Below are 17243 nucleotides of genomic sequence, written 5' to 3'. Positions count from 1 at the left end.
CCTTTGTCATGTAAACTTTGAGGATAATGAGAAATTTAGCAACCTCTTCACCTTGTGTTTATTCATTCAAAAATTAACCACTAGCTGTTTAGTAGGCACTGCCTTTGCTAAGGATGCCTGAGTGACTATGACATGACCTTGGCCATCAGTTAGCTAATTATAGTACCTTGTGATAACTGCTACAACAGAGATGAGCAGTAAGCTCCATGAACACATAAAATAAAACATTCTGAGTGGCAGTGTCAGGAGAAGTAACACAAGAGAGGCAGACAAATTAGGGGAGGATATTGTAAAACTGAGCACATAGTTTATTAAAAGGTAAAAAAGCATATGAAAGTGTGGTAAAGTCTGGAAAATATATGTAAATAAGCAATCCTTGAGGGTAGAAAATAAATTGTAGAGAAGGAAAAATAATGTAACAAAATATTATTCTATATAGGCAGGCAAAAGTTGGGTGATGAAGGGCCTGACCTACTCTATAAAGGAACTTAGATTTTTATCTCATAGGAATTAGAGGGGGTGTCATTGAAGCTTTTACAGTAAACAGAATACCATGCAATTTCTGATTTGAGAGATACTAAGGAAATAACATCTGTAAGATTTGGACATACTTACTGTAAGAAGAAAAGGCAAGGGAGGTGTCAGATATAACTCCTAAGTCTTTTGACTTGGACAACAGGTAAGATGGTGATTCTCAAAGATAATATGAGGATAACAAGTGCATTTGTGTGCAAGATATCAAGAGCATGGTCCTGCATGAGGAGACAGGTGGCCTGCTATATTGAAATCCTTTAAGGATGTAGAGGTGGTTATTTCCAGCAGGCAGTTGGAGACAGTGATCTGAAACCCAGATGCTGCCTGAGGAGTGACTAACAAATAGGAGTCCTACATTGGTGGGTGGGAGCTGCAGGGTTTGGGAGGGCTTTCTGCTATGGAGAAGAGCTGTGATGGGTGCTCAGCCCTTCTCGCACACTGGCATATGTTGGGGAGATATGCAGCATCCCATAGTCACTGACTAAGGCATCTTAAAACAGAGACAGAGTTAAGGGGATTCTGAGTGGCCCCCCAAACTTAGGGGTTTGAGTGACATAGGGGAGACCAAAGAGCACCAGGGAGAAAAGGGTCAATGTGACATAGGGACCTTATGTTAAAAAAGAAAAGATGGGCAGAGGAGGCCAGTGAAGATGGGAACAGAGAACCACACCATAGGAGAAAACCTCTGTGGGAGGCATAAAGAGGTTTGAGGTTTCTTCCCTTGAGGGGCGCAGTGAATCTAGGACACCTATAAAGGCCACAGAGGTGAGTAGGTTTTTGGACCCTGAACCTGGATGCCTGAATGTGTTTTCTCTTCTCCTAAAGCAAAAAAACAAAACAAAACAAAACCCACATGTGATGACTATACTCCCAGCACTTTTGGAGGCTGAGGTGGGAGGATTGTTTGAGACCAGGAGTTTAAGACCAGCCTTGGCAACATAGAGAGACCTTTGTCTCTACGTAAAACAGTAATAAAAAAAAACTCCTAACTCATGGGAGGCTGACAGAGGAAGAGGTCGCGGCTGCAATGAGTCATTATTGTGCCACTGAATTCCAGCCTGGGTGACAGAGCAAGACCCTGTCTTTCAAACAACAACAAAAACCAAAACCAGAGAGCTTAGGTGCATCTGAGACCAATAGCTTGTTCTGGCCCATTCACAGAAATTTTCTTTTTTCTCAAATCTAGATACTAAGGCCATTTCATTCACTGTATGACTTTTTTTCTGTAATCTCTGGCCCCATCCGAACAGCACATCCTCAGTTTGCCAGTCTTCTCTCACATTTTCCCCAGTTTCCTGTCTCTGACTCACTGCCCAAAGCACCTTTAATGAATCATGTCTGTATTTGTGCCAGAGGTTTTTTGTGTTTTTTTTTTTTATTTCAACTTGTATTTTAGATGCGGGGGGACATGTGTAGGTATGTTACATGGGTATATCGCGTTATACTGAGGTTTGGGGTATGGATCCCATCACCCAGGGAGTAAGCACAGTACCTGGTAGGTAGTTTTTCAACCCATGCCCCTCTCCCTCCCTCTCCCTTCTAGTAACCTGCAGTGTCTATTGTTCTTGTGTTTATGTCCATGTGTGCTCAATGTTTAGCTGCCACTTATAAGTGAGAACATGCAATATTTAGTTTTCTGTTCCTGTGTTAATTCACTTAGGATTATAGAGCTCAACTAATCACTTCTTGTAACTCTTGAATTACATTTTTAGCACTTATTGGCAATCCTATCTTCTCCAAGTAAATTGTTTGTATAATTCTCCGCAGTAGCAATTTCAAACCCTCTCCTCTCTCCTCAAACTTTCAATGCTCACTTTTAGCAGATGACATCTAGTGTGTGATTAGGGAAAAGTCAAAACCAGCAGAAGATACCTCCCTGAAATTGCCACCACCAAAACTGCAAACATACCTGCTTTCCCCCACCTTTTTTCTTTTTCATTCTTCCTGCTATACTGGAAGCAAGACTTCATTATTTACAGCCTCTAGCTCTACCTGTGAAATGGACCCCATCTTCTCTGACTTCCTCATGGACTTGCTTTATTGATTAGCTCCGATTTTCCCTATCTATCACCTTCTTCCTGTTATCATTTAAGGAAAATAAAGCCTCATTCATCTAAAATACAGAACCCAAGGACATGTTTCTTTGACCTACTCTCTGGTTGCCTCCTCTATCTCCTTTGCAGGCAGTTCTTACTTGACAAATCCTGCAAAGTCTGTTTCATAGGATTCTCCTATCTGTGTCTCCTTGCCTGTCTCTCTCTCCATTCTCTTTTTTACATTCCATGTTCTCCTTGGAGCTCTGGTTCATCCACCTGGAGATTTCTTCCCCAGCTCTTCATTTGGCTAACTTCTACTCATCCTTCAAGTCTCAGACTTCACTTCCCAAAGGAGGTCTTCTTCTGACTTTATATTAGGGTCCTGTGACATGTTTCTCTACCTCCCTTTTCTTTTGACATTCATGATGATTATTCTTATTACATCTGTCTCCCCCTCATTAAGCATTATGATGTATGAGAGCAAGCTTCTCATCTCCCTTGCCATGGAATCATTAGTATCGAATACAATGCATCCAGTATGCATTTGTATTAGTTTTCTATTGCTGTGTAAAAACATCACAAATTTAATGGCTTAATAAAAATACACATTTAGGAGGAGTTCAAGAAAAAATGGTGGATAGGAGCAGGACTGGCTTGCAGCTCCCACTGGGAGGGACACAACAGAATGTGGATACCCACATCATGAACTTTTTCTCCAAGAACTACTGCAGGAACATATCAGGAAAGCCAAGAGAATCCACAGACCCTTTGAAGGAGGTGGATTGCCACTGCAGGCTCTGTGGGATAGCCGAGGAACTCTGAAGACAAAGGATATAATCTCTTGGGAGCTCTATGGCCTGAGAAACCTGAATACTTATCCAAAGGTGACCCTAGGGAAAGCTTGTATTGTTCTTATACAATCACAGCTGATGTGCACCTAAAAGCACCACCTCCTGGCTGGAGGCCAACCAACACAAAACCAGTGCACTTAACAAAAATGCAACCAAGGACCTTCACAGAGTCCACTTCACTCCCTGCTACCTCCACTGGAGCGGGTGCTGGTATCCACAGCTGAGAGACCTGAATACAGATCACATCACAGAACTCTTTGGACCAGACTGGAGCCTGGAAGCTCCTCTGAGTGGCTAGATCCAGAAAAGAAACAACAATCAGTGCAGTTCAGCACTCAGAAAGCCCCATCCCTAGAGGAAAGGGGAGAGCACTGCATCAAGGGAGCACCCCTGTGGGACAAAAGAATCTGAACAGTAGCCCCTGAGTCCCAGATATTCTCAGTGACATAGTCTACCCAAATGAGAAGGAAACAGAAAACAAACCTGGTAATATGACAAAACAAGATTCTTTAATGCCCCCAAAAGACCACAGTAGATCATGAGCAATGGGTTCAAACCAAGAAAAAAATCTCTGAATTACCAGGAAAAGAATTCAGAAGGTTGATTATTAAGCCAATCAAGGAGGCACCAGAGAAAGGTGAAGTCCAGCTTAAAGAAAGCAAAATGTTATACAGGATATGATTGGAAAAATCTCCAGATAGCATAAATCAAAAACAGTCACAACTTCTGGAAATGAAGGACACACTTAGAGAAATGCAAAATGCATTGAAAACTCTCAGCAATAGAATCAAATGCATAGAAAAAAGAACTTCAGAGCTTGAAGGAAAGGCTTTCAAATTAACCCAATCCAACAAAGACAAAGAAAAAAGAATTTAAAAAAAATGAACAAAGCCTCCAAAAAGTTTGGGATTATGTTAAATAACCAAACCTAAGAATAATTGGTGTTCTCAAGGAGGAATAGAAATCTAGAAGTTTGGAAACATATTTGAAGGAATAATTGAGGAAGACTTTCCTGGTCTTGATAGAGATCTAGACATTCAAAAATAAGAAGCTCAAAGAACACCTGGGAAATTCATCACAAAAAGATTATTGCCTAGGCACATACTCAGCAGGTTATCTAAAGTCAAAACAAAGGAAATAATCTTAAGAGTCATGAGGCAGGCCGGGCGCGGTGGCTCAAGCCTGTAATCCCAGCACTTTGGGAGGCCGAGACGGGTGGATCACGAGGTCAGGAGATCAAGACCATCCTGGGTAACACAGTGAAACCCCGTCTCTACTAAAAATACAAAAACGTAACCAGGCGAGGTGGCAGGCGCCTGTAGTCCCAGCTACTCGGGAGGCTGAGGCAGGAGAATGGCGTGAACCCGGGAGGCGGAGCTTGCAGTGAGCTGAGATCCGGCCACTACACTCCAGCCTGGGTGACAGAGCGAGACTCCGTCTCAAAAAAAAAAAAAAAAAAAAAAAAAAAAAAGAGTCATGAGGCAAAAGCATCCGGTAACCTATAAAAGAAAATTTATCAGATTAACAGCAGTTTTCTCAGCAGAAATCCTACAAGCTGGAAAGGATTGGGGTCCTATCTTTAGGCTTGTAAACAAAACAATTATCAGGTAAAAATTTTGTGTCCAGTGAAACTAAGCTTCATAAATGAAGGAAAGGTACAGTCTTTCTCAGACAAACAAATGCTAAGAGAATTTGCCACTACCAAGCCAGCACTACAAGAAAACTGCTAGAAGGCACTCTAAATCTTGAAACAAATCCTTGAAATACACAAAAATAGAAACTCCTTAAAGCATAAACATCACAGGACCCATAAAACAATAACACAATTTTTTAAAAAAAGGTATTCAGGCAATAAATAGCATGACAAATAAAGTAGTACTTCATATCTCAATGCCAACATTGAATGTAAATGGCCTAAACGCTCCACTTAAAAGATACAGAATGGCAGAATGGAAAAGAACTCACCAAATTATCTGCTGTCTTCAAGAGACTCACCAAACACATAAGGACTCACATAAACTTAAGGTAAAGGGGTGGAAAAAGATATTCCATGCAAATGGACACCAAAAGTGAGTAGGAGTAGCTATTCTTATATCAGACAAAACAAACTTTAAAGCAACAGCAGTTTAAAAAGACAAAGAGTGACATTATGTAACTTTTTTAAAGGACTAGTCAAACAGGAAAATATCACAATTCTAAATATATACGCAGCTAACACTTGATCTTCCAAATTTATAAAACAATTACCACTAGACCTGAGAAATGAGATAGACAGCAACACAATAATAGTGGGGGGACTTTAATACTCCACTGACAGCACTAGACAGATCATCAAGACAGAAAGTCAACAACAACAAAAAAATGAACTTAAATTATACCCAAGAACAAATGGACTTAACAGATATTTACAGAACATTCTACCCAACAACTGCAGAATATATATTCTTTTCATCAGTACATGGAACTTTCTAATAGGTCACAAAACAAATCTCAACAAATTCAAGGAAATCGGAATTATATCAAGTACTCTCTCAGACCACAGTGGAATAAAATTAGAAATCAACTCCAAAAGAAACCCCCCAAGTCATGCAAATACATGGAAATTAAATAACCTGCTCCTGAACAATCACTGGATCAACAATGAAATCAAGATGGAAGTTTAAAAATTCTTTGAACTGAACAATAATAGTGACACAACCTATCAAAACCTCAGGTATACAGCAAAAGAGATGCAAGAGGAAAGTTCATAGAATTAAATGCCTACATCAAAAAGTGTGAAATTGCACAAATAGACAATCTAAGGTTACACCTCAAGGAACTAGAGAAACAAGAATAAACCAAACCCAAACCCAGAAGAAGAAAAGAAATAACCAAGATTAGAGCAAAAGTAAATGAGATGGAAATAAAAACAAAAGAAAATACAAAACAAAAATGAAAAAAAACCTGGTTCTTTGAAAAGATAAATAGAATTGATAGACTATTAGTGAGATTAACCAAGAAAAGAAAAGGGAAGATCCAGATAAGCTCAACTAGAAATGAAATGGGAGACATTACAACTGATACCACAGAAATACAAAAGATCATTCAAGGCTACTATGAACACCTTCACATACATAAACTAGAAAATCTAGAGGAGATGGATACATTCCTGGAAATATACAACCCTCCTAGATTAAACCAAGAAGAAATAGAAACTCTGAACAGACCAATAACAAGCAGTAAGATTGAAATGTTAATTAAAAAGTTGCCAACAAAAAAAGTCCAGGATCAGATAGATTCACAGCTGAATTCTATCAGACATTCAAAGAAGAATTGGTACCAATCCTACTGACATTATTCCAAAAGATATTGATGCTATTCCAAAAAGGGAATCCTCTCTAAATCATTCTATGAAGGCAGTATCACCCTAATATCAAAACCAGGAAAGGACATAACAAAAAAGAAAACTACAGGCCAATATCCATGATGAATATGGATGCAAAAATCCTCAACAAAATACTAGCTAACAGAATCCAACAGCATATTAAAAAGATAATCCACCATGATCAAGTGGGTTTCATACTAAGGATGCAGGGATCATTTAACATCTGCAAGGCAACCAATGTGATATGTCATATAAAAAGAATTAAAACAAAAATCACATGATTATCTCAGTAGATGCAGAAAAAGCATTTGACAAAATCCAACATCTCTTTATGATTAACACCCTTAGCAAAATTGGCAAAATGTGGTATAGAAGGGACATACCCTAAGGTAATAAAAGCTGTCTATAACAAACCCACAGCCATTATACTGAATTGGGAAAAGTTGAAAGCATTCCTCCTAAGAAATGGAATAAGACAAGGGTGCCCACTTTCATCACTTCTATTCAACATAGTACTGAAAGTCCTAGCCAGAGCAATCAGACAAGAGAAAGAAATAAATGGCATCCAAATTAGTAATGAGAAAGTCAAACTCTCATTGTTTGCTGATGACATGATCGCATACCTAGAAAACCCTAAAGACTCATCCAAAAAGCTCCTAGAACTGGTATATGAATTCAGCAAAGTTTCAGGACACAAAACTAATGTACACAAATAAGTAGCACTGCTATGCACCAACAGCAACTAAGCTGAGAATCAAATCAAGAGCTCAATCCCTTTTACAATAGCTGCCAAAAAAGTAAATTAATTAATTAACTAAAAAAAGAAAAAAAAGAATATAGTTAACCAAGGAGGTGAAATACCTCGACAGAGAAAACTACAAAACACTGCTGAAAGAAATCATAGAAGACACAAACAAATGAAAACACATTCCATGCCCATGGATGAGTAGAATAAATATTGTGAAAATGATCATACTGCTAAAAGCAATCTACAAATTCAATTCAATTCCCACCAAAATACCACCATCATTCTTCACAGAACTAGAAAAAGTAATTCTAAAATTCATGTGGAACCAAAAAAGAGCCCACATAGCCAAAGCAAGACTAAGCAAAAAGAACAAAACTGGAGGTATCACATTACCTGACTTCAAACTATACTATAAGATCATAGCCACCAAAACAGAATGGTCCTGGTATAAAAATAGGCATATAGCCCAATGGAACAGAATAGAGAACCCAGAAATAAAGCCAAATACTTATAATCAACTGATTTTCGACAAAGTAAACAAAAATATAAAGTGGGGAAAGGACAGCCAATTCACCAAATGGCACTGGGATAATTGGTAAGCCACATGTAGAAGAATGAAACTAGTCTCATCTCTCACTCTACACAAAAATCAACTCAAGATAGACCAAAGGCTTAAATCTGAGACCTGAAACCATACAATTTCTAGAAGATAATATAGGAAAAACCCTTCTAGACAATGGTTTAGACAAAGACTTTATGATCAAGAACCCAAAAGCAAATGCAACAAAAACAAAGATAAATAGATGGTACTTAATTAAACTAAAAAACTTCTGCACAGCAAAAGAAATAATCTGCAGAGTAAACAGACAACCCTGAGAAAATCTTTGCAATCTATATATCTGACAAAGGACTAATATTCAGAATCGACAAAGTACTCAAACAAATCAGCAAGAAAAAAACAATCCCATCAAAAAGTGGGCTAAGGACATGAATAGATAATTCTTTAAAAAAATACATACAAATGACCAAAAAACATATGAAAAAAATGCTCAACGTCACTAGTGATCAGGGAAATGCAAATCAAAACCACAGTGTGATGCCACCTTTCTCCTGCAAGAATGGCAATAATCAAAACATCAAAAAATAATAGATGCTGGAATGGATGTGGTGGAAAGGGAACACTTTTACACTGTTGGTGGGATTGTAAACTAGTACAACCACTATGGAAAACAGTGTGGAGATTCCTTAAAGAACTGAAAGTAGATCTACCATATGATCCAGCAATCCTACTGCTCTGCTCAGTATCTATCCAGAGGAAAAGAAGTCATTATAGGAAAAAGGTTCTTGCATACACATATGTCTTCATAGCTTTGCCTTCCCCAGAATGTCATATAATTGGAATTGTATGGTATATAATCTTTTCAGACTAGCTCTTTTCACTTAGCAACATGCATATAAGTTTACTCCTTGTCTTTTCATGACTTGAGAGTTAAGTTTTTTAAATCATAAAATCTCTGAATAACATTTCATTATACGGATGAATCACACTTTGCTTATCCATTTGTCTATTGAAGGACATGTTGGTTGCTTCCAAGATTTGGCAACTTTGAACAAAGAAGTTATAAATATTTATGTGTAGGATTTTTTGTGAAGACAAGTTTTCAAATCTTTTGGTGTATCAAGAAGTGTAATAGCTGTGTCATATAGTAAAGTTATGTTGAGCTTAATAAGAAACTTCCAAACTATTTTCTAAAGTGACTGTACCATTTGGCACTCTCATCAGCAATAAATTCTCACCAGCATCAGTTCCTGATACTTCATATCCTCACTAGCATCTGTTTTTTTTTCACTCTTTGGATTTAAGCCCTTCCACAGGGTATGTAGTGGTATCCTATTGTTGTTGTAATTCCCTAATGACATACTAAGTTAAGAAGTTTTTCATATGCCATTTACCATCTGTTTATATTCTCTGGTGTTATCTTCCCCATCACTGCAAAATATATCTGTTTGAAGCCCTAAACCTTAATGCAACTCTATTGAAGATAGGGCCTAAAAGGAACTAATTAAGGCTAAATTAGGTTAGAAGGGTGGGACCCTGATCCAATAGGATTTGTGTCCTTATAAAAAGAGTCACCAGAGAGCTTTCTTTCCCTCTTTCTCTCTGTGTGCACAGAGGAAAGGCCATGTGAGGACACGGTAAGAAGGTGATCATCCACAAGCCAGGGAGAGAGGCCTCACCAGAAACTGAATTTGATAGCACCTTGATCATGGACTTCTGACCTCCAGAACTATAAGAAAGTAAGTTATCTGTCATGTAAGACACCTAGACTGTGGTATTTTTTTATGGTAGTCCAAGCAGACTAAAACATTTGGTAAGGATCTTTGGCCCACTTTTAGGTTGTGTTGTTTTCTTAATGTTGAATTTTAATATTTGCTTATCATGAATTATTTAACAGATATGTGTTTTGCAAATATTTGTGTCTAGTCTGTGACATATCTCAATTTTTAGCCCTGAATACTTTGTTTCATAACCATCAGCTTAAGTATCTTTCCCACTAGTCTGTAAGCCCTTGGAAGGTAAGGAAGAAGTCCATAAATTGAGGCAACCCCAACAGCAAGCACAGATCCTGGCACAAGTTAGATACATAAGATAAATAATTTGCAGGTTGGTTCACAGAATAAATGGATAAACAGTGACATGAAGGAAAAGGTTAACGTATTTTGAAGAGGAGGTTAATGTCAGGCAGAGGAAGCAATGTCAGCTCCACAGGGCTACGTTATGTCCACTGGAGAAAAATACCATCTCATAGTGGGGGATAGCATCACACAGACAGGAGGGGCAGCAGCCCACACATAGTTTAAAGGGGCACCTGCCTGCCAAGGCTGGCAAAAAGGAGACCAGACAGGAGGTGGCTATAGAGACATCATGAACTTCAACTTATCTTAGCTTTGGTACTTTCTTCCCTGAAGACGGAGTGCAGAACTCTGAATTCCAGAATCATTTCAGTCGTATTGGGGACCAGTCACTTGATTCTATTCTTATCTCTCTGACAGACGACACTACGTCCTCCTCTGTGTAATGGACACCATTTCTAAAACTGAATCTTGCTACTAAAATAATTCAGATGATATATTTTTCCAATTCTAGAATCTTGCTTTATTTTATTTAGTCGTTTTCTCTCTCTCTTCCATGTTTTCCAGAGACTGCAGCTAAACTGGGCTTTCAACATCAACATGAAGTTTATCTTCCTTTGGGCTCTCTTGAATCTGACTGGTGAGTGTGTGCATATTTGTCTCTTTACTCACCAAAGAGAAATCCTGGGAAAAGCATGAAAGATGAGTAACAGCGAGAGGTGTCATTCCAGAGCTCAAGTGTAGAATGGTTCTCTGTCCCTCCCCACTGCCCTGTTCCCATCAAGTATCCTCCTGTGATAGTGCCTGCCTGCCTGCCACAGGAGGATTGCTTATGTGCTTTTGCGGGAGGTGTGGACATTGTCACTCAAATACCAGACCCACTCCTAAGAGCTGACTCTGGACCTGCCTGCAACAGAATTGATGTTCTGCACCACAGAGGGCAGAGCAGAACATTGAAGAGTCAGATATCTCCTGGCACAGTTCCTGTTACTCAGGCATAAACCCAGGTTTATTCATAAATCTTCTCTTTCTCTCATACCCCACATTTGACCTCTTAGAAAAACGTTATTGGCTTTATCTTCTAAACATATCCTAAATCCAATCACATCTCACCATCTCCACTGCTCACAATGATCCAAGCCACCACCTCTTGCCTGGATTAGCAAATTATTCTCCTAACAGATGGCTCTACCTCTATACTTCTGCACTCTACAGGTTCTCCATGAGGAGACTGTCATCACTTCTTTGCACAAATCCTTGAGTGGTTCCATTTGTACTCAGGAAACAAGGCCGAGTTCTTACAATAGTCTACAAAACCCTCCATTCACCTTTGAGCCCCTTTCCTGCTCTGCTCCCCTTCATTCACTCTGGATCAGCAGCCATGGCCTCTGTGACGTAACTGACATAAGCCTCAGGACCCATGTTGCAGCTGTTTCCTCTGCCTGGAGTCCCTTCACCCAGATATTTGACTATGCAACTTCCCCCATCTTCATGTTATTGTTCAACATTGCCCATGAAGTTCTACTCTGATGACTGGTTTAACATTACCTGAGGCTGGATGTGGTGGCTCACGCCTATAATCCCAGCACTTTGGGAAGCTGAGGTGGGAGGATCACTTGAGCCCAAGAGTTTGAGACCAGCCTGGGCAACATAGCAAGACTCCATCTCAATAAAAAAAAAATTCAAAAATTTAAAAATTAGCCAGATGTAGTGGCACACACCTGTAGTCCAAGCTACTCAGGAGGATTGCTTGAGCCCAGGAGGTTGAGGCTGCAGTGAGCCTGATCTTGCCACTGCATTCCAATCTGGGCAACAGAGTGAGATCCTGTCTCAAACAAACAGCAAACAAATACCACCTGATACCCCTCCTTCTCCCCCAACACACAATTGGTAATACCTTTCTCTCTTTCCCTGTCCTACTTTTATTTCCATAGCACTAATCAACATTTAACATCATATGTAGTTTACTTGTGTGTTTTTCCAGAGCACTAATCACCATTTAATAACCTACATAGTTTGTGTGTTGTGTTTATTATTACTGAATATATTCATTAATCGTAGTAAATGAGAGCAGGAATATCTACTTTGTTCACTATTTAGCCCAAGCTCCTAAAACAGAGCTTGACATATAGTAGGTGCTCAATGTATATTTGTTAAAACAATAAATTATTTTTCCCCTCCTCAGACTCTTAGCATTTGGTCTGTTCTTGTCGTGATACTTACATAATTCTGTCTTGAGTTGTTGTTGGGAAAAAGAGATAAGACTTATTAAAGCATTCTAAAATTGCTAGTAAAAAAAAATGCATTGACTTAGCATACAACCCACTAAATTGTGGAAGGTATTTAAGAAAGTTTAACATTTAATTTGAAAGACTTTATTGACAACGAAAAAGCTAAACACTTTTTGTTTTTCAAAAGAAATATGTTTCTACCATTTATCATTTTCTTCATGTTTTAGAACAAAGTAAGTCATTTTACAGATTTAGTTTACAGATAAAGTTGCTAGAGAAAAGGGTAGGGGAACTTGGAGCCTATTAAATGACTTTCCTGAAGTTCTTCTAGTGAAATCTTGGAATTTCTTTTCTATGCTTCTCTTTCCAGTTGCTTTGGCCTTTAATCCAGATTACACAGTCAGTTCCACTCCTCCCTACTTGGTCTACTTGAAATCTGACTACTTGCCCTGCGCTGGAGTCCTGATCCACCCACTTTGGGTGATCACAGCTGCACACTGCAATTTACCGTGAGTGATAAGCCTTCAAAGGTATTCCATTCTTTTGGTTCTCAGGTTGGGCACAGACTCTCACTCTCTGAGACCATCTCCCAATTAAATGGGATTAGAAAGGCCTTTGGGAGACATAGGAGGGTACAGAAAAAGGTCTGTGGGGAGGAACAATATAATAATATAGGCTCACAAAGATGGAGAAGCCATCTCTGTTAAGTCCACTCATAAACGTCTATATTGTTCCAGAAAGCTTCGGGTGATACTGGGGGTTACAATCCCAGCAGACTCCAATGAAAACCATCTGCAAGTGATTGGCTATGAGAAGATGATTCATCACCCACGCTTCTCAATCACGTCTATCGATCATGACCTCATGCTCATCAAGCTGAAAACAGAGGCTGAACTCAACGACTATGTGAAACTAGCCAACCTGCCCTACCAAACTATCTCTGAGAATACCATGTGCTCTGTCTCCACCTGGAGCTACAACGTGTGTGATATCTGTGAGTTCAAGACAATGTTCTCTCAGAATTAGACATGCTTCTACACCTTTGCAACTCTTGGCTTCTTCAATTCTGCCTAGTGAAGCTTTCTTCTAACCACTTTATTCATCCTCTTTCTCCCCTTTCCTTTTCTCTGTACCTCACTGAAGGAGTGCTTCAAGGTTTTTGGGTTTTTTACTCACTCACTGTATCTTTCTATCATTTTCTCTTTCATATATGGTAGAAGCGGTTTTAGTGGAAAGAAAACATTTGTATTCTAATCCTAATTTTGTATGTGACAGCAGATCATTTTACCTTGGAGCCTCAATTTCCTTAACTCTAAAATAAAGCAGACTACGACGTTGTGTATTTTCAAACCATTTCAGGCAATAAAGCAACTTGAAATAAATATCAATGTATTAAATGTAAAATCAATGCATCATATTTTACTAAATGAGATAGAACTTCCTTATGAAAGATTGTAATAAAGGTACACAGTTAAAACTTTAAGAAGAACTTCTGAAATCAACATTTTTAACTGGTAACATTCTAAGCATTCACTCATTTCTTCAGAAAACTGACAAAGAGTTCCCATTATTTTTATCAATGAAAATATTCTATACATAAATTGAAACTCCTGAACTAGATATTCTATCTAAGCTTTCTTCTATGCCTCATATTTCATATTCCATAAAAAACTCCCACAACTCAACGCAGCTTTCTGTTTTCTAAGTTGCATCCCCATCTGCCCATTACCCCATCTCCAAATTTTTATGCAAACCCTAATTAACTGCCTATAGTTGTTAATTATGAGAGTTGAGAGTAGTGGTGAAGGGGAGTTGATTAACTTTTCGCAAAATAGAACAATGATATAATCCCTCAGGGAGAATTATTAATGCAACTTTACTCATAAGTTTGAGTATGTATAATACACATCATACACTAGATACTATAGTGTGAAAAGGAGTTTTATTTGAAACAAGCCTGTCAGGTTACATTCATCTATCCATCACCACTTTCTTTTTATAGAAGCCAGTGGGCAGATATATACTTATTCTATCATTGTTGCCATGATTCAAGCCTTTTAAATCTACTGCTTAGTAAATACCTTCAGATTTGGAGCACATTTTCTTGCATATATTAAGAAGTAGAAATTATTTGTCCTCTGACAGTCAATCTGATTTTTGGAAAGAGCCAAATGTCCTTTCGGTGACCAGTATGTTTGATTCATCTGGGTTATGGCACATGGGTCAAAACGAGATATAACTTCAAAAAAAATGCATCTTATTTTTATCTGGCTCATGAAGTAGTTAAGTAAGAATTTCCTACGGAAGTATTCCCAAAAGAAATGTTTAGCCATGAAATTATTGCTTGGAAAATAAAGTGAAGGACCTCAAACATTTTCTTTTCAAGACCTAACACATTATTTTCAAATAAAAACATTAAACATACTCCTCCATTATTAAAAAAAAAAAATCTTAAAATTCAGCACTTCTTCCCAAAGAAACGTCTGTGGAAAGAACATGTGCCACATGTGTTCATACTACTTTGTTGCTTTTCTCATTTTGTTTCAGATTGGACAAATTTTGTTATAAGTGTGCACAGTTCGCACTTTGTGGACCATTGACATAAAGAAAAGAACTTTAATTAGGAACCAGGAAACCCAGTTTTAAATCCCAGCTTTACCACATACTAGCTTTATATGTTTAAGAAAACTGTTTTTTCAGTGACTTTTTTGTGCAGATACTTGGTTTTGTTTTGACCTGACAAATGAGAAAGTAGGCCAGATATCTGTAAATTCCTCCAGATTCTAAAAATTACATGTCAAAGGAAACTCTTTGAATGCTTAAATTTCGAGAAAAGTTTTTTTTTTTTTGAGATGGAGTCTCTTGTCACCCAGGCTGGAGTGCAATGGCAGGGTCTCAGCTCACAGCAACCTCCACCTCCCAAATTCCAGTGATTCTCCTGCCTCCCAAGTAGCTGGGATTACAGGCCCTCAGCACCACACTCAGCTAATTTTTCTACTTTTAGTAGAGAGAGGGTTTTACCATGTTGGCCAAGCTGGTCTCGAACTCCTGACCTCCGGTGATCCGCCTGTCTGGGCCTCCCAAAGTGCTGGGATTACAGGCGTGAGCCACTGTGCCCAGCCAAATTTCCAAAAAAGTTTAAAACAAAGTGTTTCATTTCATTGCAGGAGTGTCTCATATTTACATATAACTTCCAAGAATTTGATCGCTTTTATAAGGTCAGACATTTGCATCATAAGAAATTGTTAATCTGATCATCTTCTGCACCTTCGTTGTCCTAAGTGCCACAGTTCTGATTTCTCTGAATGTTTGATCTCTTTTAATTTCTGATGGCAGGAGAAGAAAAGTTTTTTAGAAGAAAGTTTAATACCTAAGAGAACTCTTAAGAAAGTTTGACTTCTGTCTTTTCTTTAGACAAGGAACCTGATTCACTGCAAACTGTGAACATCTCTGTAATCTCCAAGCCTCAGTGCCGCGATGCCTATCAAACCTACAACATCAGGGAAAATATGCTGTGTGTGGGCATCGTGCCAGGAAGGAGGCAGCCCTGCAAGGTAAAATACTCTCCATGCTTTAATTTTCCCATTTTCTTCCTTCTGTCTTGCCAGAAAGATAACCTGCTTTTTTGTTGCTGTTATTATTGTTTTCCTGGCAGGAAGTTTCTGCTGCCCCGGCAATCTGCAATGGGATGCTTCAAGGAATCCTGTCTTTTGCGGATGGATGTGTTTTGAGAGCCGATGTTGGCATCTATGCCAAAATTTTTTACTATGTACCCTGGATTGAAAATGTAATCCAAAATAACTGAGCTCCTGCGGCAGTTGTGGACCATGTGACACGGCTTGTCTCCATCGTTCAGCTTTAGAACTGAATATAAATTAATTCCTTACATTGCCCCATGCATACCTGTCTCACTTCTGCTAAACAGAATGGGTGCTTGAGCAGTTTCACTTGTACATATCTTCACTGTGATTATTCCTAACAATCCTTCTTGCCTTCTAGATAAGAATGGAAAACCCCAAATTCCTTAGATAACTGAAGTTTATGAAGTGGGAATTATGTTCTCTGTGACGAATTGGTAACTGACATAAAATAAAGACCACTCCACAGCCATTAGACAATGTGTGATTTTGGCACATTACTATGCTGATTGAAAAAAGAAAGTCTAATAAAGAGTCATCTAATTAGAAGTGTAGGGGAGGGCAAAGGTGAGAGGGAGGTATTACACTAAACTTCTCCTTGCCCATACAGCTCTCAATGCCATAGATGGATTCTGGTCATTCATTTTGCAGGATTCTGGGTGTTTGCTGGAGACATGAGGAGTTACTATAAAAGTTAACTGAGGTTTATGGCACAGCAGATAAATGGGAAATCAATGACAGATTTTCCTAGTACATACTTGCCTTTTATATAAAGCTAGTTGCCCAGGAACTCCACTTTCTCACTCTATAGTATTTTTTCCTCCCTTCCTTCCTTCTCTTTCAACTTCACCCTGTAGTCTGTTACCTCCTGAGAGTTTTAATTGATAGTTTTACGTGGGGAGGTGTTTTTTTGGCCAGTTGACTGAGTATTTAAAAAAACAAAAACAAGAACAGATTTTAGAGAGTTCAGCCTGTGGCTGCTACAAGTGGACTACTGGTGTCTTTCAGCCCAGCTAGGGAAGAAGAGAACCCCCTCAGGAAGCAGAAGTTCCAGTAGGAAGACTTGATCTCTCCAGGGCTCTAAAACCCCTAAATCAGTAATGCCTGGCTGGCAGTGTGGAGAAGCTAAATTTTGAGTGTGAATTATTAAGTGCAACTGTGAGAGCTTCATCTTCACATATTTTATTAACTGAAATTTTAGTTTGGG

The 17243-nt window shown here is 38.7% G+C and overlaps 1 protein-coding gene across 1 annotated transcript; it reads left to right on the top strand.

Moving 5' to 3' along the window:
• The first annotated feature begins 131 nt into the window (after positions 1 to 131).
• Positions 132 to 16502, top strand: PRSS58 (serine protease 58). Its single transcript, XM_077998146.1, has 6 exons — positions 132 to 9831; positions 10735 to 10807; positions 12769 to 12907; positions 13136 to 13392; positions 15813 to 15952; positions 16054 to 16502. The coding sequence occupies exons 2-6, from the start codon at positions 10768 to 10770 to the stop codon at positions 16201 to 16203; spliced, it is 726 nt and encodes a 241-aa protein (XP_077854272.1). The 5' UTR covers positions 132 to 9831; positions 10735 to 10767; the 3' UTR covers positions 16204 to 16502.
• Positions 16503 to 17243: the final 741 nt, after the last annotated feature.

The sequence above is a fragment of the Macaca mulatta genome, chromosome 3 (genome assembly GCF_049350105.2).
Source record: "Macaca mulatta isolate MMU2019108-1 chromosome 3, T2T-MMU8v2.0, whole genome shotgun sequence".
NCBI lineage: Eukaryota > Metazoa > Chordata > Mammalia > Primates > Cercopithecidae > Macaca > Macaca mulatta.
The sequence above is the reverse complement of the archived record's forward strand: the minus strand, read 5'-3'. Positions and strand labels throughout refer to the sequence as shown.